We start from the raw sequence: 22,947 nt of genomic DNA, 5'->3' as shown, positions 1-22,947 counted from the left end.
CCAGTCCTGAGTACACAGTGAAATTCTTCCATTTGGAATCAAGGGGAAAGTGGTCACTGGGTATTATAAACAAGATGTCTATGGGTGTTAAAACGTTCGTTCTCCAGCCCAGGAGAGGCTGTGTGGAGCAGGCCTCCAGGAAGAGTGCAGCTGGGTCACTCTGCTCCAGAGCCTAACTGTCCCTTTCTGAATAAGGAGACTGAAGGGTTAGCTCAGTCACACTTCCTAACCACTTAAAATAAGTGTCTGTCGATACCAAGCCAAGCCAACTCACTGGCCTTTAAAAACCTCCTTCTGTTGCTGGGAGCTCAGTGTGGTTGTGACGGAAAGGCACAGTTACGGGTGTTTCTCCACTTGGCTAATGAAGAGAGTGATGTTTGCTACTGGTTTGTGCTCCAGGACGCCAAGTACCTGTTCCGCTTGTACATGGCACTGAAACAGTACCGAGAAGCAGCCCGGACAGCCATCATCATCGCCAGAGAAGAGCAGTCTGCAGGTCCGTTCCTAACACTAACTGGTTTCTGAGGTGCTAGGGCTCAACCCCCGAGCTACTTCTCCAGCACCAGGTCCCTCCCTGATCAGTTTTTCTACCCAAACAGGTAATGGAGTAAAAGCCAGAAGAGAGTAGCTAGCTTATAGCCTAGGCTTGCTCTGACCCCAGAGAGCCAGCAGATCTCCTTTTCCAGGACTCAGAGAAGGAAAACGCACTCCCTGATCCAAGGGATATGCAGTAACTGCCGAGGCCCTTTTGCTGGGCTGTTTCTTCCTTACATGTGCAGTTTGTCTCTAGGACCACTCCTGTCCTCTCAGCACCCCACAGCATTTCCCTCAAACTGCATGTACTTGGCCTTCACACATAAGAGATGTTGGATATCATGTTGTATCATTATGGACCTGGTTCTTCATAACCTTCAGAACTACTTCCTAGAGTCTGGAGACTAGTTCTGTTCTCTTGTGTGTTCTGTAAGTACTTATTGAATACGTCAGTGAACCTGTCTGGGATCATCACTCGTTTGCTTTCTGCTCATGTTGATCTGACTCCTGCTGTCTCTCAGATGCATGCCAGGAACTCAGGACCCAGAGAGACCTGGGTGACAGCTCTGCCCCTGAGGTTCATGAGTTCAGAGTTGTTATTCAGGGTGACAAGTGCTAGAGTAGAGAAAGAAATATGAGCAGAAGGGAGCAGGGCCTCCTAAAGACGAGGTGTGGGCAGAGATGGAGGATTGGGGCTGAGGATAAGATTGGGTAAAGGACTGGAGAGCAAGAGATGAGGCTGCTGCCTGCCTGGGAGGCCAAGAGGGCTGGGAAGGACAGGCCAGCTCCAGCAAGGGTGTGAGCCTGTGCTCAGAACTTTAACTTGGCTGGACTGCCTTTAGGGAGGTCTGCTGTTGTGGTACTGGGGGTTGCAGCCTCTCACACAGTAGATAATCCTCAGTGGAGCTGTGACACCATCACACTGAAGGGCTGGGGTGTGGCCTGGGGGTGTTGGCTTGGAGTAAGGCTTGAAGTTTTGGAAACTCTGACCTCCTGATGAGGTTCAGAGGAAGGTTAATCAGTACAGGGCTACGGAAGAGTATGGGGGTTCTAACTATGGGCCTGAGGAGGCTGAAGGACTCAGGACTCAGTGCACTTTGGGGATAACCTCTTAGACACCAGCATTTTTTCCCAGTGACTCACTGGATGTTAGTACCATCAACAAAATAGAAAAACCTGTTAGTAGCATGACATACAAGTGGACTTAGTTGTAAGGTGAGGTCTTACATCCTCTGCGGTAATACCATTTTCTCTTTCCAAGGCAACTATCGGAATGCACATGATGTTCTTTTCAGTATGTATGCAGAACTTAAATCCCAGAAGATCAAAATCCCCTCAGAAATGGCTACCAACCTCATGATCCTGCACAGTTACATACTCGTGAAGGTGAGGCCGATGGGAGTGGAGTGGGATCTAAGCTGCCAGGAGGTCTGTTCCCACAATGGAGCCTCGTTCAGGTGCTCCTCCATCTCAGCCGTCTCTGCGTCTCCCTATTCTCAAGTAGCAAAAGCAATGTATAGGCCAACTGCAGTGTGGCCTCCTTTATATACCAAGGACAAGAAGTGAGTAGGACAACAGGGACTGGTAAGGGAGCAGCGGGAGAGCCGGGCAGTAGTGGCTTCCTCCTGGGAAGGATGAGACGGGGTGGGGGTTCACGGCACCAAATTCTAGTAACGGGAGGAAGAAAGCTGGGGGCAGCTTCTGCCATGTGTACTTTCCCATGTTTTGGTTTTGTTGTTGTCTTTGAACCAGGGTCTCTCTACGTAGGTCAGGCTGGCCTGTTACTAAATGTATATTGGGCCTTTTTGTTTGGTTTTGGTTTTATATTCTCTGTAGGTGGGGAATGAGCAGGGCCTCGTACATAATAAATAGACAAGCACTGCATCCCAGCCCTACCTAGGGTTTTCTCTTTGTTCTGTTATTAGCTTTAAGATAGTCCTGCTGGTTTTTCCTGGCTGGTCTGGAACTTACCACGTAAACCAGGCTGGTTTTGGAACTTTCTACCTCTGCTTCCCTATTGCCAGTGCTAGGATTTTAAGCATGTGCCACCATCCCTAGTTCCTCTGTTACTAAGATTTACTTATTTGTATTTTTCATTGTGTGCGTCACACACACACACACACACACACACACACACACACACACACACAGAGCATACAGAAACCACAGGCATTAGATCCCCCTGGAGCTGGATTACAGGCTATGATCCACTCAACACTGGTACTGGCAGCGGATCTCTATCTGAAGTCTGTCAAGCCATCTTTTTAGCTCCCCCCATATATATATATATATATATATATATATATATATATATATATATATTACACTAAGGTCTTTATAAAGACGCAGACAGGCTTCAATTTACTTATTTTCCCAAAAATGTCAGTACTACCAAATTTCCTCTCTCTACATTGGTGCTAAATCAGTTTATCTGTCCAGCCCAGAGAGCTCATTTAACCTTGATAGCTCCTCATACAGTCATACAGTCAAGTTACAAAGGATTAAAGTCCTAATTACCAGCTAGTTACTGTCCAACAGAACTTTCTAGTAACAGAACAGTTTACGCTGACCACTGTGCTGGCCCCTTGCCTGGCTGAGGAACATTTGACATGGAGCTGGGGCAGCAGGTAGCATAAACTTTTAACTTTGTGTAAATGTTAGATTTGCATAGCCATGGTAGAGCCTATAGGGCCGAAACACTAATTCTAAAGAGTGGGTATTTAGATCCCAACATTCAGCTCTGGGAGTGCAGTTCCCTTGGGCCATCTGGAGGGACCTCCTGGGGCGAGAGAAAGCTGGAGAGGCAGAGAGGTCTTTGCCAGCTTCAGGCATAAGGAATGATGCCAGTGTCTCAGGAGTGCATACCCAGCAAAATGAAGGCAGAAGTGAAGAGAAATTCAGTCAGCTCTCCTGGGCCTGTCACTCCCTCCATGGCTGAGCATCCTTGTGACTTCACCCTTAGTGTCCCGTCTCTCACACTAATAGGGAGCACTGCCAGAACTTTCTAAAATCTGTGGCTGGTATCAAAACCACTTAACCCTTGGGCTGGGCATGTGGCTCTTTTAACCCTAGCACTTGGGAGTCAGGAGCAGGTGGAACTCTGAATCCCAGGATGGACTGACTGCTCTACAGAGTGAGTTCCAGGACACACAAGGCTACCTAGAGAGACCCTGTCTCAAAAAAACCAAACCAAAACAAGGCAGGACAGCGGTGGTGCACACCTTTAATCCCAGGGTTCAGGAGGCAGAAGCAGGCAGATCTCTGAGTTCAAGTCTACAGTGCAAGTTCCAGAACAGCCAGGGGCTACACAGAGAAACCCTGCCTTGAAAAAAAGAACAAAACAAAGATGACAACAAAAACAAAACAGTTTAACGCTGTCAAGGCTGAAGAGATTAATGCAACATTGTCACAGTATCTTTGTGGCTTTGAGGCTGGGCATCTCTGCCTCCTCCACCTGCCTCCCATCCCACCGTCAGCCCTCTTTGTTTCCCAAACCCCATTCATGGTTGCCTCGCTCTGGCCCTCACTTCCCGCCCGAGGCGGAACTCACTTCCTTTCACAAGCCTTCCGCTCTTCCCCCTTAGACCTTGTCTCACTCAGCTCTCAGGTCTCATTGCAACCTAGCCAATCTGTTGGCTCCGTAAAGGCCAGTTTACCTGTTTTACATAAACGATGGACTGACCAAGGATCTGAGTTTACCTTGGGTGGCCCAGGACAGAAGACAATACTGAGCGTAGCTGTGTGCCAGGGACAGGCTGTTGAAGGGAAAATAGGAAGCAGAGCCCAGTACCAGAAGTCAGGCAAGGCTTGAGAATCTCAACTTAGCCATGTTCTGGACCACAAGCAAGGAGTTGTTTGGGGAATGCAAGCATGGACTGGAGCTAATATAAGGCTGCAAGAACGAAAGGTATAATTTGTTTCAGATTCACGTTAAGAGTGGAGACCATATGAAGGGGGCACGAATGCTCATTCGGGTGGCCAACAACATCAGCAAATTCCCATCGCGTAAGTTCTGCCCCAACAGGGCTCTGTGCACACCTCAGACCCCAGACAGCTGCTGATGCGTGCACTTCCCCTAGGCATGTTCACAGTTCCGTGTGGTTAGATCTTACCCCCATGATTTCAGGAAGCAGTAGGCTGGGGTTCCTAAGACCACCCCAAAATTTGACACTTCCCCCAGAGCCTTGTACTCCCAGACCTCTGCAAGGCTGAGCACGTTAGTGTAGTAGCTAAGGTCTAAGGCAGAAGAACAGGGTGCCTAGAGCAAAGCCTAAAAGAAACCAAGTGCAGGAAGAAGCTTTTCAGAGTCCCCTCTGGGGATGATCACACAGGACCTGAGTCATACTCCTCCCCCAGGGCAAGTTGGGACACTTACGTCTGAAGTGTGTGTGCCAGGAGTGCATTACATTTGCAACCCAGGGCTCCTGCTGGCAGCTGGTCACATAGGAGCCTTCTGCCTGGCGTGTTCTCACTGCCAGAAAGCAAGTACCACCCCACCCATACATGAGTGCCTCAAGCCCTGGTCAGTCCTGGAAATGGGGACCTTCCCCAAAGCTAGGGCCCCAAAGGCAGGCCCAGTGTTTAAGGTCCTTCTATTGGTAACTGGCTCTGAGCTTGTGCGTACATGTAACTCCTGTCTTTATTTTATAGTAAGCCAGGGCAGAGGGAGGTAATGTGCCCACGATCACAGTGGTATCTCATGTTTCCAAGCCAGTAGGACATGGCTTCTGGGAAAGGTCCCTCTCTCCAGGAAGGCCTGTCATTAAACATTCTTAAATGAACAGACTTCATCACACAATGTGGCAGGTGTCAACACACTTGTTGTAAAGAACTAAATATTAAACATCTTAAGCCATTTGATCTGTTACAGCTGTTTAATCACCATTTGGTGTTAATAACATGTACGTGAACGCACAGCACTAGGTTCCGATAGAACTTTAATCTCTGGATGCAGAAATTTGAACCTCACTTAACATGTCACTTAAAATATTTTGGTATTTCCTTCAACTGTTTAAAAATGTAAAAACCATTCTTAGTTCTGGGGTCACACAAAAGTCTAGAGGGTCCGAGTTCACCTCCCTGTTGTCTGTTTTTGAGTTATCTCACGTAGCCCAGACTAGCACGCCCTCAGCACTTCCTGCTGGCTCTCTTGCAGACATCGTGCCTATCCTGACGTCTACGGTGATTGAGTGTCACAGGGCAGGCCTGAAGAACTCTGCATTCAGCTTTGCAGCCATGCTGATGAGGCCGGAATACCGCAACAAAATCGATGCCAAGTACAAAAAGAAAATTGAGGCGATGGTCAGGTAAGCGAACAGCCACTTCTACTGCCCAATCCCAGCTTCAGGGGTAGGCTTCAGATGGAGCTTCTAACTTACACATGCTTCATAGAAGAGTGAGACGGGGCGAGTCACCACTGATCTTCAATTTTTAAAAAGGAATAAGCTATTACAGTCCTTTGAACTACACTTACATGAAGTGCTCTAAAGCCAAACATGGCTTGTAGCCACTGTACTGGACAGTTGAGAATTAGGACAAGCACACTGGCCTGGATGTTAGCATCGCTGGTGGCCTTTACCATCAATACACACAAGATGCAGAGGGAAAATCCCACTTGCCCACCAGCAAGGAGACGGCGAGGCCTTCTGTGCTCCGTCTCCCTGTGCAGGGCTGGGAATGCCAGCTGGGCCTGCCAGGCTCACGCACACTTCCTCTTCTCGGGATCTGCGCGCTGGCTGCCTAATAGCTGGGAAGTATTTGAGCCTGTGAAGAACTAGCTCTTCCAGATAGCGCTTTCTCTTTTCCCACTGCACTGCAAGGAATCAAGTGGTATTTGTAAACGCTTTCTCCAGGAGGCCGGATACCTCAGAGACAGAAGAAGCCACGACCCCATGTCCCTTCTGCCAGTTTCTTCTCCCAGAATGTGAGCTGCTCTGCCCTGGCTGTAAAAACAACATTCCCTACTGCATCGCAACAGTGAGTCTCTGTAATGGCCCCTTCTACTTCTGCACTTACCTGACGTGTCAACGTTCCCTTCACTTTCCATATCCATACGCTCTTCTGACCCATTCACCACATTTAAAAATTCCATGGTGGGCAGAGGTGGGGTTCAGAGCACACAGGAACCACAGGGGTGGAGGAGGGCCCTCTTCAGGAGTGCTAGGCAGCATCAGGGTTGTGCTTTCACACTTTTTCTGCCACTTGCTGGCTTTGTAACTCTGCCATCTGTTTCTGCCTGTGTTACCTTTGCGCCGAGGTCAGCTGCACTGGTGAGGTACCACACCTGGCATCCCATGGCATTTGTTTTTTTTTTTTTTTTTTTTTTTTTTTTTTTTTATTAACTTGAGTATTTCTTATATACATTTCAAGTGTTATTCCCTTTCCCGGTTTCCGGGCAAACATCCCCCTCCCCCCCTCCCCTTCCTTATGGGTGTTCCCCTCCCAACCCTCCCCCCATTACCGCCCTCCCCCCATAGACTAGTTCACTGGGGGTTCAGTCTTAGCAGGACCCAGGGCTTCCCCTTCCACTGGTGCTCTTATTAGGATATTCATTGCTACCTATGGGGACAGAGTCCAGGGTCAGTCCATGTATAGTCTTTAGGTAGTGGCTTAGTCTCTGGAAGCTCTGGTTGCTTGGCATTGTTGTACTTTTGGGGTCTCGAGCCCCTTCAAGCTCTTCCAGTTCTTTCTCTGATTCCTTCAATAGGGGTCCTATTCTCAGTTCAGTGGTTTGCTGCTGGCATTCGCCTCTGTATTTGCTGTATTCTGGCTGTGTCTCTCAGGAGCGATCTACATCCGGCTCCTGTCGGTCTGCACTTCTTTGCTTCATCCATCTTGTCTAATTGGGTGGCTGTATATGTATGGGCCACATGTGGGGCAGGCTCTGAATGGGTGTTCCTTCAGTCTCTGTTTTAATCTTTGCCTCTCCCTTCCCTGCCAAGGGTATTCTTTTTCCTCATTTAAAGAAGGAGTGAAGCATTCACATTTTGATCATCCGTCTTGAGTTTCGTTTGTTCTAGGGATCTAGGGTAATTCAAGCATTTGGGCTAATAGCCACTTATCAATGAGTGCATACCATGTATGTCTTTCTGTGATTGGGTTAGCTCACTCAGGATGATATTTTCCAGTTCCAACCATTTGCCTACGAATTTCATAAACTCGTTGTTTTTGATAGCTGAGTAATATTCCATTGTGTAGATGTACCACATTTTCTGTATCCATTCCTCTGTTGAAGGGCATCTGGGTTCTTTCCTCCCATGGCATTTGTAACTGGTAGTTTTATTTCACCATTAAGACATCAGGCCGGTGTGGATGGTACACACCTTTAATCCCACTACTCGGGAGGCAGAGAAGCAGGCAAATCTTGGAGTTAAAGGCCAGTCAGGTCTACAGAGCTACACAGAGATATCCTATCTTAACCTCACCTCTCCAAGACCCACCATCAGAAAATTAAAATGTCAAATTGGTCCATCCCTTAGCTGATGTAAGCTGTATTTGAAGGGACAGAACTTCACATGCTGAAGTAAAAAGCCAAAGCTTAGTCCATCTTTAAACGTGAGCCTGCTAGGTCAGTCCAGCTCCAGCCCTTCAGCTGCTCTTTCTAGGCAGTCGCCAGCGCTGTACACGAGCAATGACGTCCTGTCAGAAGCCTGGCTGTGGCTGTGGCCTGCTCGGTGTTCAGAGATGACAGACTTCACTCTTACGGTTTCCAGGGCCGACACATGCTGAAAGACGATTGGACAATGTGCCCACACTGTGGCTTCCCTGCGCTGTACTCAGAATTCAAGATGTAAGTAACACAATCCCAGTACCACAAGGGAATTCAGAAACAGGGCTTTTTTTTCTGCCACTCTTTTGCTTTGAGGACCCCTCACTCCATATCCCTAAAGATCCTTAGGGGTCCTTTGAAGGACCTTCTGTAACCTGAGAGCATTTTCCCAGAGAATCTTGTCACTCTTCGTGGATGGACATGTTAAGAGGAGGTGGAAGATTTTCCCATTAGCTTAACCCAAAGATAAAGACATGTTAATTATATATTTCATTTACTCTGTATTTATCTCCCCAAAACAGATTGCTAAACAGTGAAAGCACGTGTCCCATGTGTTCAGAAAGATTAAACTCCAGTCAACTGAAAAAAATTACAGATTGCACCCAGTACCTACGAACAGAGACGGAGTAGTCAGCAGCAGCCCAGGTGAAGGCCCGCACGACCTCCTTCCAGGCCCCGAAGCCCAGCACCTACAACGCAGCTTAATTCTTCCTTGGCACCGACTCCTTTCTGTGTAACATGTAATTGTCAAAGTTCAACGGCCCTGACAAGCTTTTCTTTTCTTTATTTAAATGTTAAAATGCAGGTAATAAGGTTTTCCAATTGGCAAAGGTAATTTAGCCAAGCAGCATCATGAATTCTAACTAGAATGTATTTTATCAAACTATGACGAGTTTTTTTTAATCAACCCCTTAAAACTAGAGCCAGTTTCCTTTAAATGCAAGCTTCTCAGTTGACGATTTACTACACAAAGTTTGACTTCCAGATATTTTTACGTTTCTTTTCCTAAGTCTTGTTGTAGCCACACAAAGCTACATACATACTCCTCCCACCTCACTCCAGGGTCAAGGACTTTCTCAGGAGAAGGGGAGGGGAGGGAAGAGGGATCCCTAACCTGGTTAAAATGGAATCCTAGGTCACAGTCACGGGTTCATCTCCTAGTCTGTGAGTCTGACTCAGTGTGTAGGAAGCAGGGCAGGGCGTCATTTCATGTGCTTGTCGGCCATGTGTACGTTTCTCAAAGTTCTTAGTCCAGTTCAGAACTGGCCTGCCTTTATAAGTCTATGTCAGTTTTATGATGTAATACTTGCACATATTGTTACATATTTGTGGGCTTTTTCACTTTCTTGCTATCTTTCCAACACACAAAAATACCAAGCTCAGGTCATGAGAACCCCTTTGCCCCATGAGCTATTTCACAGGTTTTGAAACCAGGTTTCACCCTAGACTGGGCTGGCCTTGACCTTGCAGTGTCCTCCTGCTCCACTCCCAGGTCCTGGGATCACAGGCTTACGACACCAGCCTCACCGCATTATTATGAGGATGTCTGTTTTCCTTTTCAGAAGGGCCTCCAATCTAGTTAGCTTTTCCTTAGTTTTCTAAATACTCAAATTTTATCAAATGAATTGTTCTTCCCTTTATTCCATTTAGTAGGTTATATTGATTTTTGAGTGCTAAAATCAAGTGTCATTCGGGGGATAGATTCACCTCAGCATGACGTGATTTCTAGCCATCCCCAGCATGGTGCACACACAGCGAAGGCCCTGAATCTAACCCGGCAAATTTCTCTTTCACAAGCACCCCAGCTGCTTTCCAAAATCTCTGGGCAGTTAGTTGCTTGTTGTATTCTGTCCCGACTTTACAGCACTGTGGGGAGATAAGTGTGTATCTCTGCCATGTTAATGGAGCCCTCAGGCTCTATCCAAATCCTGCCCTACATGGACACATGTGACAGATGATGGAAACTGCCACATCAGAGCTCTTTGAAGCCATGTCTTCCGTGAGCTGGGATTATACACTGTCATGTTGTCTCCTTATACAGTGAGCACTGTTGGAGCCACTGCTCCCTGGCTGAGAAGGAACCTCTGTCTAATTTCAAGCAGCCTCAACATTTTCAAATCCCTCACAGGAGATTCCATGGTAATGTCCAGTAGCATGTGGTATAGCACTAGTCAGGAAGCGCCATATTGTTTGTCTGAAAGTCGGGAAATGGGCAGGAAGTCAGCTTTATTACCAGGAAGGCCATTTTACCTGAGGCCCTTCTAAAGGTATCTGTTTGTCCCTTTCTTAGACAGTGCAGCTGAGTAGATGGCATCTCCCCTCAGGAAGCTGTGCCCACCCCCCGGTAGACATAAAAGAATGATTCATGAGACAGGCCAGCTACACTGAGCTGCTGCTGTGACTACAGCGGCACAACCTGCTGTTTACTCCAATTGTACATTTCCTCTTCAAAGGCCTGCATATTCTGTGCTCTGTACCATTAATAGTACATGAATTGTAAATACCAAGATTTTTCTAATAACTTTTATATTTAAGTGTCTCCTTTAAAATAAAATTGTTGACTAGATCCTTGTAACATTTTCCTGGACTTGGATACGTGAAGGAGATAGCTTAGCTAGGGCAGATAACACTGCACAAAGTCATCTTTTAAAAGTGAGTAAGCTTAGTGTCGCCTGCTCATCCTGCTGCACACAGTGTAGACTTGTATCAGCTGATTTCCTGTTGTCTTCCTGGAGGTGAAGTGTCTTAAGTGCCACACTCACTCGCAAGACATCTGTACTTTTCTTGCCATGACCTATGACCAATGTCACCAAAGCCTGAAGAGCCAACAGACATGAGTCCCCGGAATCAGGTGATTAGGCTTCACATACAGTAACCAGCAACTGAGCATGAGCATCAGTACTTAGGGACCAAAGTGCCATGTTTTCTGGTTTCTGAACACCCACCTTCATGGCTCCTGCTGTACCTGTTGTCTTAGGGGCTCACCACACAATACAACTTAATAAAAACACCTCCTCACCCCTGGGGAGGAGTCCTGGCCACCCGGCACCAGGGAGACAAGCAGGCCGCACTCTGAGTCACGAGTGTCAGCTTTCACGTGTGAGCACACTCATTCCAGAACTACAGGAAGATAACTCCAAGAGGTCAAATAGTAAAATTTATCTAAAGGACTACGGGAGATTGTGAGACAGCATCTAAGCAGCCATGACTCGATGTTCTCCATGGAGTGCTCAGAGCACAAGGGCACCACAGGTCACGTCAGGAGCTGCTAGGACTCAATCCCACGCAGACATTTGGGTCCTCATCCTGCTCCCACCTTCCTTTCCTTGCACCCTTACTTCATTCACGTTTAGGGGCTTCAAAGGAAGAACCCAACAGACTTCCATTACTATCCTCATGTATTAAACAGCATATTTACCATTTCTAAACTTTATTCATTTAAATTATAAGTGAACTGAGTGGGCAAGCACTATGCTTTGTTCTGAAAGCAAGCGGATTACCAGGCCATTCCTGGAATGCTTCTCCAATGGAGAAACATGACCTGTTTGTCTCAAAGTAACAGAAATGGAAGAATGTGCACTCGAGAACCATCTATATCCTCTGGGTGTGGAAGCCCTCACTGCAGCAGCCAATTTCAGCACAGAAGAGAAGGGCAAGACTCAGTAGGCTCAGGCTTAAGCAGTGTTTTATTTCCATAATGAACCGATCTCCACGAAACACACTCCACTGGTTAACACACTTTCAACGTCTCCAGGTCTCGTCTCCCAACAATGCCATGAGTCCTCAGAGACAGAGCATGGTCCTTCCTTTATATTCTTTTTGGCATTTACCTCACAGAGGCAGCATAGACCTCTGAGCACTTTCTGATTTAAAAAGAACTAAACAGCTAAAGGCCAGGTTATGGCCACAGCTCAGGGTCCTTCAACAAGCACAGTTCTAGACACAATCTGAAATTCCAGTAGGGCTTATAGACGCCATCACAGGACAGCATTTCCCGGCCAGAATGAGCCTGTGGGTCTGACCCAGCCTAGACTCTGTTTCAACCTGAGGGTTAAGACTGCACGGGGACAGGAATGTGTAGCAGTCCCGTGTCTACTCACCCTGACTAGCCAAGTGGCCTGAGACTACCTACAGCAGCAATGTGGTCAGTGCAAAGGGATGCTGGGAACTTGAGCTCTGACCCTTCACTTGCAGAACTGCAATTCACAGAGTTAGTAAGAAATGCTGAATATTGTAATCCAACCAAATTAATAAGGAGAGTATTATACCAGCATAATAGTTTGCTCTTCAAGGTGACAAAAGTGACCCATGCATCACATGGACACCTGATTCCTGATGCACTCTTTGCGAGATACCTGACTACAGACCAAGAATGCTCGGCTCCAGCTGATGGGTGCTTTGGATTAAGGTTTATTTACAGTTTGACCATAAAATAAGAGCTACCATGTTTTTTAAAAAAAAAAACAAAAAAAAAAAACAAAAAAACAGCATCAGCCCTCTAAGGCCATTGGAATAAACTTAAGCGTTGGCCCTCTAAGGCCACTGGGATAGACTTAAGCTACAGAAGAGGCCTCAGTCCTGCTGCACCCAGTCTTGGTATGGTCAACTAAAATCTGACTCCAACACCTGTGCACTTCTACTTTTGAGTCTTAAGTCACCTCGAGTCCCAGCAGTCTAACAGTTGGCAAGGGCACTGCAGGGCTGAGACAGTCCTGTCCTCCTCTATAAGAGGTGCACGAGAGCTGGCTATAGACCTTCTCGCTGTACCGTCCTTTACAATGAGACCACCAGGCCACTCCACTGTGCTACACCAAACCTGTTACTCTGGCAAAGGGTGAGGCTTTCGGTCTCTAGACCAGCTGAATTAGTCGAGAGGGTAAGTTAAAAGCAGTTATTGGTAATGAACAAGGGCTTCATTTCTTCGAATTTTTTCCTTTTCCTTTTTTGGACTCCTTCTCTTTTTCTGATTTTGAAGGCTTTGAAGATCTCGTCTTTTTCTGCTGGAGGAAACACACAGTTAATACCCTGATGAGTAATGACACACCAACGTAACCTTTCCCTACAATATAACTAGAAAAGCGAGGTCACGCCAATGCCTCTGAGAAATGACAAGCAAGTTTTCAGCCCTGAACGGCAACAGCACAGGAGCTAAGCTGCACCTCGAGTGAGCCAGGCTCCTGGATTTAGAACACAGTGTTAGGAAAGCCAGAACAAACAAGTGAGGAACTTCCCTTTCTTTAAATCTCTCACAGGACATCTAAGCACAGTCATTCTGTGAAGAGAGAGGAAGCCAATTCAATTGCAAAAGGCCTCTGTCTCCACAGGCATGCTACACAGGAAGACAAAGTGAAAGGTGGAGGAGGCTATGCCCCTGTCTCAGGATTCCATGCCCCATCTAACCTCTACTAGCAAAGACAAACAGTTTTACTCTGATAAAATTTTATATGCAATTTCATGGCTACCACAAAACACAAGAAACAAAAGTAGGCGAAAGGTTGAAAGTGTTTTTCTGTTAATGCACCTGTGGTTTGAAAAGCATATACTAATATATGCTTATGCTAATACATGCATATACTAATATATGCTTATACTAATACATGCATATACTAATATATGCTTATACTTACAGTGCTTTTCTGGGGCATCTGAGATGACTCCAGTAAACACTTCTTGCATGAGCTTCAAAACCTAAGCTCAGATCCTCAACAGCCACACAAAAGCAAGGCATGGCAAGCAGCACACATCTCTAACCTCAGTGCTAGGGAGGGGGACACATGCAGACAGACCTTAAGGACTCGCTGGCTAGCTATCTAGCCAAAGGAGCAAGCTCTGGGTTCACTGAGAGGCTCTGCCTCAAAAACTAGATAGAAATAGAAAGACACTTGACCTCTAGGTTCCACATGTGCTTGAACATACACATGCACACACACACACACATGTGTACATGTACTCTTCCTATAGAACAACATAACTATGATGGCCTATTTTCATGCCATAAGTTCACTTAATAAAAAATGAGGCCTATCCTATCACCTTCAATTAAACCGAGCAGGACATGACTGTCTTTCCACCTCACCACACTACCTGCGGAGCACGCCTTACTACCCCATGGCACTTTACACAGAAGGGAGCCCATCTCCTCTGAGGTGCCCTGCCGAGCGCTGAGTACACTACCTTGATCATGGCATCAGTCTCTAGGGCATCCTGCTCTTTCTCATCAGACTGAGTGGCATCTTCCTGTGACTCTTCATTGTACTCAGAATCCAGTGCTGGACCTATGCTGGGCCTCGATGCCTTTACCACCTGAAGTGAGTATGGGGTCAGGTGGGCCTCCTTATTATAGGCTCTTGTGAAGGCTGCTTTCACCTAAAGTCAGAGAAAAGAGGTTACCTGAGCGCTGGACAGCTCTAACATCAGTTAAGTACTGAGAACCTGGGGAACCCCTTTAAACTATCTGCAAACTAGTTACATAGAAACAGAAGTATATCCATTCCCTATGTGTGTTCCTCGAGATCACGTATACTAAGAGATCTTGTGTATACTAAGAGATCTTGTGTATACTAAGGGATCTTGTGTATACTAAGAGATCTTGTGTATACTAAGCACCCCCACCATTACTAAGCTGCATCTCCATTTGTTTTTATTTTATTTGAGAATTTTGAGCCCACAGCTCAAGGGGAAAAAGAGATTAAGAATCAATGGTTCGGCAGAGTGGCTGGCACACCTCTGGAATCCCAGCACTCGGGAGGTAGAAGCAGATGTATCTGAGTTCGAGACCAGCCTGGTTTACAGAGCAAGTGTCCAGACAGCCGGACTACACAGAGAAACCCTGTCTCAAAACAAGGCAAAACCAAAAACAAATCAGTGGTTAGTCTCTGAATCAAAAAATAAGTCAAAAAGAGCTTACTCTAAGACTCAAGTTGGTCTTGACTACAAACCATGGAAACTGGCACCCGTGGCAGTAGCACATGCCTGTAATCCTAGCAGCCTGCGGAGACTAAGGCAGAAGAACACAGGTTCTGGGGTTGCCTGGGCCAAATACAACACAGTGAAGGTCACTCTGGGTAACCTGGTGAGCTGGAGAGAAACCTCAGCACTAGAGTATGTGTCTGGTTTGCAGAAAGAACTAGGATCCATCTCTAGTTCTGGGAAAAGAAAACCAATCTGTTCGTCTTTACTATGGTAACAGTGGTTGCTTCGGAGGACTAAGTAACTTTAATAACCCTAACTTCACGCTTCAAAAGGCAGCCCGCATCCCAACAAAGGAAGTCTACTGTAACAGTAAACTCAGGCCACTGAGCCAGGTAAAGATCTAGAGAGGACAAGTCACAGAGAAAGTCCTCTACAGCAATCCACGGGTGCAGGAGTGAGGCACCAGCCCGTGTTCCTGTCACATCACCGGTGGTCTCCTTACAGACATACCGCCATGGAAGGGTGCAGTGAGACAACGGTGGGTCAGCAGGCCGACTAAGAAAGGTGCCATGCTGCACATTTACAATCCCTGAAGCAGGATTCGGAATTCAAGGTCAACCTAGTGAAGAAAAACTTACAGAAGCCCTCAGGCCAAGAACACACTCTTCCTTTCCCCTCTCACTGATTCACACGTGCCCTCAAGCTCACCCTATTGCCCATCAAGGACATATGTACACTTGGAGCTCACACTTGTCCTCTTGCTTTTGCACTCAACTTGAGGGCAAGATAAAAATACAAATGTAGCGTGAAGTCTCTCAGTCTTCTCTGACCACTGTCCAGGAAGGTAGCAGACATTCAGGGGGGAGGAACAAACTGTCTACAGTACCCAGAACACCCTCAAGCACTGCTAGCACAGCATGGTCATTTCCAACTGACTGTGGACAGTGGCAGTGCATCTTACCTTGGGGTCCAGCTTGGAAAAGGTACTGGGCTTGCCCCCCCAGCTGCTAACTTCCATGATGTTGTCAAAATCTTCTTTCACCAAATAGTATGTATCCATAAGTGTGACAACACGCTGAACCCCTTCTACTCCTTGTGAGGTCAAGGGTCGTACAAGTGCGTCTCTGATGTGTGACAGGTAATCCATGTTCACTGTCCTTTTGCTGGAGTAAGTTCTGAAACAAACAGAAGGATAAAATGTGTATTTTTTAAATCATGTCAATGGCACCCTATCTCTAAATCTCCACATTAGATCACCAACACCCATGAATCAGGCACAGTTCAAGGTTTTTATCTTTTAAGCAAGTAAACATTTTATAACACGTAAGTTATTTCACAGGTCCTTTTACTGAATACTATGTGGTCCTAGGAGAAGAGCTCTTAGGGCAGCCAAATGGCTTAAGGGGTAAAGACACTTGTCATGCAAGCCGAGGTGCATCCCATTCTACAAATGGCCCTCCACAAGCACTCTGAGCACGCAAATGAAGATATGCAGTAACACGAGCAGAAATGAGTCACTGAAATACACATTCATACCACAAAATCAATGAACTGAAATATCATGAAAAGTTTTTAGCCAAATATCATGGTACATGCTTTCAACCCCAGTGCTCTGAAAGAAGGGGCGAGGCAAGCAGGAAGAGGGAGGGGTGTGTGTGTGTGTGTGTGTGTGTGTGTGTGTGTGTGTGTGTGTGTGTGTGTGTGTGTGAGATTTTTCATTTCAATCAGACCTTGTAAACTGGGCATGAATTTCTATGTGACCCTAAACCGCTGATCCAAATGTAATAGCATTCAGTGGGACACCTAGCCCTCCTCCCCACAGTACTCAAAAGCGGTTTTCTACTTCTTTGCTCTGTGACTAGAAAGCAAACACGATTCTAACTTCCACCTTACTCTAACATCCCAACAATTATATCCCTGTGCTCACCCTTACCATAGCCAAATATATCATTCCCAGTCCCAAAATATTAAAGGCATAAGGAAACCGCAGTTAGATTTCCTTTGTTATGTGCCACTCCTGTGTGAGTGAGTGTTTAATATCTTGTGGTTTCTGACTGTAAAAGACAAAATTATATAAAATACCTCTCTTGCACTTCCTCATGCCTATACTCTGAACCTTCCTGTCTGGATGGAGCAAGGTTTCCCCTAAATCCAAGATTCTGCAGAGCTGGAAATGGCCTATGCCATCCAGAAGCAGGGAAACAGGCTCTGGACTGCTGAGAACTAGTAGAATATTATCAAGAAATAACTTTCTGGGGCTGGCTCAGTGGTTAAGAGCACTGACTGCTCTTCCAGAGGTCCTGAGTTCAAATCCCAACAACCACATGGTGGCTCACAACCATCTGTAATGAGATCTGATGCCCTCTTCTGGTGTGTCTGAAGACAGCTACAGTGTACTTAAATATAATAAATAAATCTTTAAAAAAAAAGGGGGGGGGGCCTGGAGAGATGGCTCAGCGGTTAAGAGCACTGACTGCTCTTCCAGAGGTCCTGAGTTCAATTCCCAACAACCACACGGTGGCTCACAACCATCTATAATGGGATGCTCTCTTCTGAAGTGTCTGAAGAGAACTACAGTGTACTAACATATAAATAAAATAAATAAATCTTTAAAAAAAAAAAACAACTTTCTGGTGGTACATCACTTTAATCCCAGTACTCCAGAAGCAGTGAGAAGCAGATCTCTATGAGTTCAAGGCCAGCCTAGTCTATAAAGCAAGTTCCAACCCAGCCAGGGCTGTACAGAGATCTTGTCTCAAAATAAACAAAAAATAAATAGTCCTCCTGTAAAAACAACTGAGCAAAATAATATTTCTAACAGTAACATCTATCTTTTCATAATTGCTTCTGGCTTCAAGCCTGGCAATTTTATGCCTAGGTACTTTAAGCTTGGGGGACCACAGAGTAGATATGGAAGTGACCCCTAGCAAGCCCAACACAGCCTGGTGACTCTCCTATCTCCCTTGCCACAGAGCAGCACCTTCAAATCTCCATGACTCTGACATGCACGGCAGCCTCCACTTACAAAGACCTGGTAACTCCAGCACCCACCTAGGAAACCCCTCAGGGAGACCATAACATGTGGTGTTTTAAGCCATTCTGTGCACAGCAGCAACAGACAACCGCAGGTGGCTGAAGACTGCTGACAAGATCTAGAAAAGGCACCTACTAACAAAATGACAGGGGGGCGGGGGGCACGGCTGCTGCTTACCTAAGACTCATGTGCAAGGACAGGTCCTGAACAGTCCGATCATGCTTGCCCGTAGACGAGTGCTTTCCCAGCCAGCTTGGGAAGCTGGGAAACTGAGACATGTAGCCCCTCATCAACTCTCCAGGAACAACGCTGGCGTAAATGGCCTGGGAGGAAAGGAGGAAAGTAGACATCGAACAGTCCAGGATTTAAATTTGGTACAGGCTATTTCTCTGGCAGCTCTGCATCCTCACTGTGAGGTATAGAGTAGAAACTGTCCAACTGGAGCATCTGAAGGTAACGCAAAGTGAGTTATAGGACAGGAAGTCATTACAATGGAGCTCTCCCAAGTGAATGCTGGATGCCTTGTAAAAGCAAGAGAGATCAAGCATACATAGTGCATGCTCATGTGCTCGCGCGCGCGCACACACACGCACACACCTCCTGCCTTGTGCCACCATAGCACCCCGTGAGCAAGCTACAGGCTCCTCATCTCCCAAAACTAGGAGCTCAATACACTTCTTTTCTTTAAATCTCATCCAATTTGTGGGCAGTACATTATAGCAATTGAAAATGGTGCAGCAGTCAAAATGGTGCAGCAGAAAGAAATGGGCCACTGATTGCAGTGCACTCGCTTCCTGTCCAAATTACAGGTATAGGAGGCGCCCCCCATAGAAAACAGAACATAGTGACTGGGGAGACAGTTTAGGTAAAACGCTTGCCACCCACGCATGAAGACCTGAATTAGATCCCCACCACCCGTGTGAAAAAGCAGGCATTTGGGGCTGGGGATTTAGCTCAGTGGTAGAGCGCTTACCTAGGAAGCGCAAGGCCCTGGGTTCGGTCCCCAGCTCCGGAAAAAAAGAACCAAAAAAAAAAAAAAAAAAAAAAAAAAGAAAAAGCAGGCATTTACACTGCTCACTAGTAACCTCAACACTGGGGAGGAAACAAGAGGCTCTTTGGGACTCAATGACAGGCCACCAGGTCATCAAGACACTGTCTCTATTTCAAGGGGCTAGAGAGATGGCTTAGTCATTAAGAACATATACTGCTCTTCCAGAGGAACCTCATTTAGTTCTTAGCATCCACACTGGGCAGCTCATAGCTGCCTCTAATGTCAGTTTCAGGAAGATCCACTACATCTGCCTCTATGGGTACCCACACTCATACGCACACATGCACCCAGCACATAGACGTACATGCACTTCAGTAAGTAAATCTATGGAGGGAGAGGGAGAGAGGTCGGCCTGGAGAGGACGGCTCAACAGTTAAGGACACTTACTGTTCTTGCAGAAGACACGCACAAGTAATGTGTGGTTCACATCCACCTCTAACTCCAGCTCCAGAGAAGTGACACCCTCTTCTGACTTCTACATGCATCCACCACATGCATGCGCACACACATTCTCCCTCCTCTCCCCATCTCAAAAGAAAAAAGCTAGGCATGGCAGTACACACCTTTAATCCCAGCACTTAGAAGGCAGAGGCAAGCAGATCTCTCAGATGACAGGCTGGTCTACAGAGAGTTCAGAATTCTAGGACAGCCAAGGCTATAGAGTAAGACCCTGCTCAGAAAAAACCAACAACACCAAACCAAACACAAACCAAGGTAGACAGCACCAGATGAATAATGTCCTTTGACCTCTGGCCTCCTCATACATAAGAATACAGACACGTGGGCTGGAGAGATGGCTCAGCGGTTAAGAGCACCCAACTGCTCTTCCAAAGGTCATGAGTTCAATTCCCAGCAACCACATGGTGGCTCACAACCATCTGTAAAGAGATCTGATGCCCTCTTCTGGTGTATCTGAAGACAGCTACAGTGTACTTAGATATATAATAAATAAATCAAAAAAAAAAAAAAATACAGACACGTATTCTAGCCTCTTCATACATGTGAACGCACACACGCACTCCAGCCTCCTCATACATGTGAACGCACACACGCACTCCAGCCTCCTCATACATGTGAACGCACACACACACTCCAGCCTCCTCATACATGTGAACGCACACACGCACTCCAGCCTCCTCATACATGTGAACGCACACACGCACTCTAGCCTCCTCATACATGTGAACGCACACACGCACTCTAGCCTCCTCATTCATGTGAATGCACCCAGGTACTCCAGTGCACAGAAGTGAAGTGGATGGAGAAGGACAGAGGGAGAGGGAATGAGCATAGGAAGAGACTTCAATCAACCCAGGTCTCCAACTGTCTCAGAGGTCTTCCTGGCCTTGACCAACTGATCTCAGAATACCTGCCACTTCCCAGTTGCCAGTCTCACAGCACAGAACCATTTAGTATAAGCAAGTGACCACACAGGGAGATTAGAGTGTGGACTAGCTAGCTGAAAACAGGATAATCTACCATCCAAGGAAGGTCCAAAATAAAGGAGCCTTCTTTTCTGAAGGTTTTTACTATACTTTCCATAAATGTATTCTCCTTGATTCTACTAACATTTTCTCACAAGGTTCCTCTAGATGATCTTTATGAACTGTAGAAGGTAGAAATACTTCATCAGGAGGACTGACTAGAATTAGTCATCCTTCTGTAGTCAAATAGGGGAGCTTTCTGCAGTATTTTCCTATTAATACTAATGGTTTGGCAAACTTTCTTCTTTTTTTCTCTTTTTGGGAAAGGAAAGGGTGTTCAGACAGGGTTTTGCTGTATAGCCATGGCTGTCCTGGGACTTGCTCTTTAGGTCAGGCTGGCCTCAAACTCAGAGACCTGCCTGCCTCTGGCTCTGCTGGGATTAAACTCGGAAAGTATTGTCATTTAAATTCTGTGGAGTATTTACCTGTGAGTGCACACAGAGATGGAACCCAAGCCGCGTGCACACAAGATAGACCTCCACCATTCATCTGTGCCCACGGCTCTGAGGATCGGGTCTATGTGGCGTGTTGTTGGTCTGAGCAACAATGATCTCCAGGAAATATCCCACCCCTGGTTTTATTTCTTTTGTTTCTGAGACAGAATCTTGATAGGGAGCCTGGTTCCCCTGGTACTCACTCTGTGAAGCAGACTGGTCTCAGACTTACGGCAGTCCTCCTGTGCCAGCCTTTGCTGGGATTACAGGTTTATGTCACCATACCGCCTTGCCTGCCTTCTCTATCACAGCCACACATTTGCTTGAAAATGAGAAATGATGCCTCATTCTTAAGTACAGACATCTTCTCTATACACCTTTAAAACACAGATTCTATATATATTTATCATATATAAATATAAATGCAAAATATTTATAAATAATATAGGGATGTGTGTGTGTCTGTGTGTGTGTATGTGTGAAAAACAACAATTAAAAACAAACTCAGCTGGGGATTTAGCTCAGTGGTAGAGCGCTTACCTAGGAAGCGCAAGGCCCTGGGTTCGGTCCCCAGCTCTGAAAGAAAAAAAAGAGCCAAAAAAAAAAAAAAAAACAAACTCAACTACAGGAACCACAGCTAAGGCAGACCCCACACTTACCTGTGTGGGCAGAAGACTCCAGTTTTGCTTACTCCGGATCTGATTGTCCACTAAGTCACCGTCACATATGCTATCTGCTGCCCGGCTTAAAAGCATCAAGTGCTTTTTCATGTCACCCCTGCAGAAAAGAGACAGTCTGATTATACCACCATCCACTCCCAGCCACTCCTGCACAAGGACCTGATCTATGGTGCTTCAGAGCCCTGATCCTGCCCCTCACTGCCCTCAATGCTCACCCTGCAGCCACAGGCTTTACATGGAGGTAGTTCTCCTGGACAAAGAGGGGTGCAATGGAATAGTCATGGAAAAAGAGATCCGATTTGTCCATCAGTGACATGTGTGCAGTCTCCTCTCCAGCTGCAAACACTTTCCGGGTGACATCAAATGGGCCCTGCCAAGAAGGGGCAGAGAATGACTGAGTGACCAAAGCCTAATGCTGGTGCAGACACTGGAGCAATGGGCATCTTCACTGCCTGCTGTGGAGAATGGTACCCCACGTTAAGGGTCCCAAATGACCTAGAATCATGTTTACACAAAACCCTGCACATAGTTCACAACACTTTTACCACAACTGTGGAGTCTGGAAGTACTGAGATACCTCCTCCGGGGCTGGAGAGATGGCTCAGCGGTTAAGAGCACTGACTGCTCTTCCCCAGGTCCTGAGTTCAAATCTCAACAACCACATGGTGGCTCACAGCCATCTATAATGAGATCTGATGCCCTCCTCTGGTGTGTCTGAAGACAGCTATAGTGTACTTATATATAATAATAAAATAAATCTTTAAAAAAAAACAAAAACTTTCTCCAAGGGTGGAGAGATGGCTCAGTGGTTAAGAGCACTGACTGCTCTTCCCCAGGTCCTGAGTTCAATTCCCAGCAACCACATGGTGTCTCACAACCATCTGTAATGGGATCTGATGCCCTCTTCTAGTGTGTCTCAAGACAGCAACAGGGGTCGGGGATTTAGCTCAGTGGTAGAGCGCTTGCCTAGCAAGTGCAAGGCCCTGGGTTCGGTCCCCAGCTCCAGAAAAAAAAGAAAAAAAAAAAAAAAAAAAGACAGCAACAGTGTACTCACATACATTAAATAAATAAATCTTTATTTTTAAAAAAGAGGAAGGAAGGATTTTGAGTCAGAGCACAGGGAAACTACTGCAGAGTTCTGCAAGGGTAGAGGCACGCCACTGTCCACCTGTCAAAAGACAGAGACTGCAATATCGAGCATGAACCCTAGTAAACTATGGTGTGTCCAGTGTAAATTTACTACCTGAAACTCTGGTGCAGGATGCTTAA

General features: G+C 46.4%; 2 protein-coding genes across 17 annotated transcripts in view; one reads left to right on the top strand and one right to left on the bottom strand.

Moving 5' to 3' along the window:
• The window catches only part of Wdr19 (WD repeat domain 19), a 63,883-nt gene extending 53,234 nt beyond the window's left edge, over nt 1-10,649 (top strand). The window contains exons 30-36 of one of the 2 annotated variants that reach the window (XM_039091922.2): nt 400-496; nt 1,796-1,920; nt 4,458-4,539; nt 5,690-5,840; nt 6,387-6,510; nt 8,247-8,323; nt 8,605-10,649. In XM_039091922.2, the coding sequence (XP_038947850.1) occupies nt 400-496; nt 1,796-1,920; nt 4,458-4,539; nt 5,690-5,840; nt 6,387-6,510; nt 8,247-8,323; nt 8,605-8,713 (765 nt within the window). In that variant the 3' untranslated portion in view covers nt 8,714-10,649. The remainder of the gene's footprint in view (nt 1-399; nt 497-1,795; nt 1,921-4,457; nt 4,540-5,689; nt 5,841-6,386; nt 6,511-8,246; nt 8,324-8,604) is intronic. The other variant, NM_001191679.2, reaches the window with a different exon arrangement.
• Nucleotides 10,650-11,750: 1,101 nt separating this feature from the next.
• Nucleotides 11,751-22,947, bottom strand: part of Rfc1 (replication factor C subunit 1) — a 75,261-nt gene continuing 64,064 nt past the window's right edge. For 7 of the 15 annotated variants that reach the window (XM_063273687.1, XM_063273690.1, XM_063273689.1 and 4 more), the window contains 5 exons: nt 21,894-22,048; nt 21,658-21,775; nt 18,207-18,352; nt 15,957-16,170; nt 11,752-14,449 (listed from right to left, as the gene is read on the bottom strand). In XM_063273687.1, coding sequence (XP_063129757.1) covers nt 14,156-14,449; nt 15,957-16,170; nt 18,207-18,352; nt 21,658-21,775; nt 21,894-22,048 — 927 coding nt within the window. In that variant the 3' untranslated portion in view covers nt 11,752-14,155. 15 annotated transcript variants of the gene reach the window in all.

Source organism: Rattus norvegicus, chromosome 14, assembly GCF_036323735.1.
Source record: "Rattus norvegicus strain BN/NHsdMcwi chromosome 14, GRCr8, whole genome shotgun sequence".
NCBI classification, from domain to species: domain Eukaryota; kingdom Metazoa; phylum Chordata; class Mammalia; order Rodentia; family Muridae; genus Rattus; species Rattus norvegicus.
The sequence above is the reverse complement of the archived record's forward strand: the minus strand, read 5'-3'. Positions and strand labels throughout refer to the sequence as shown.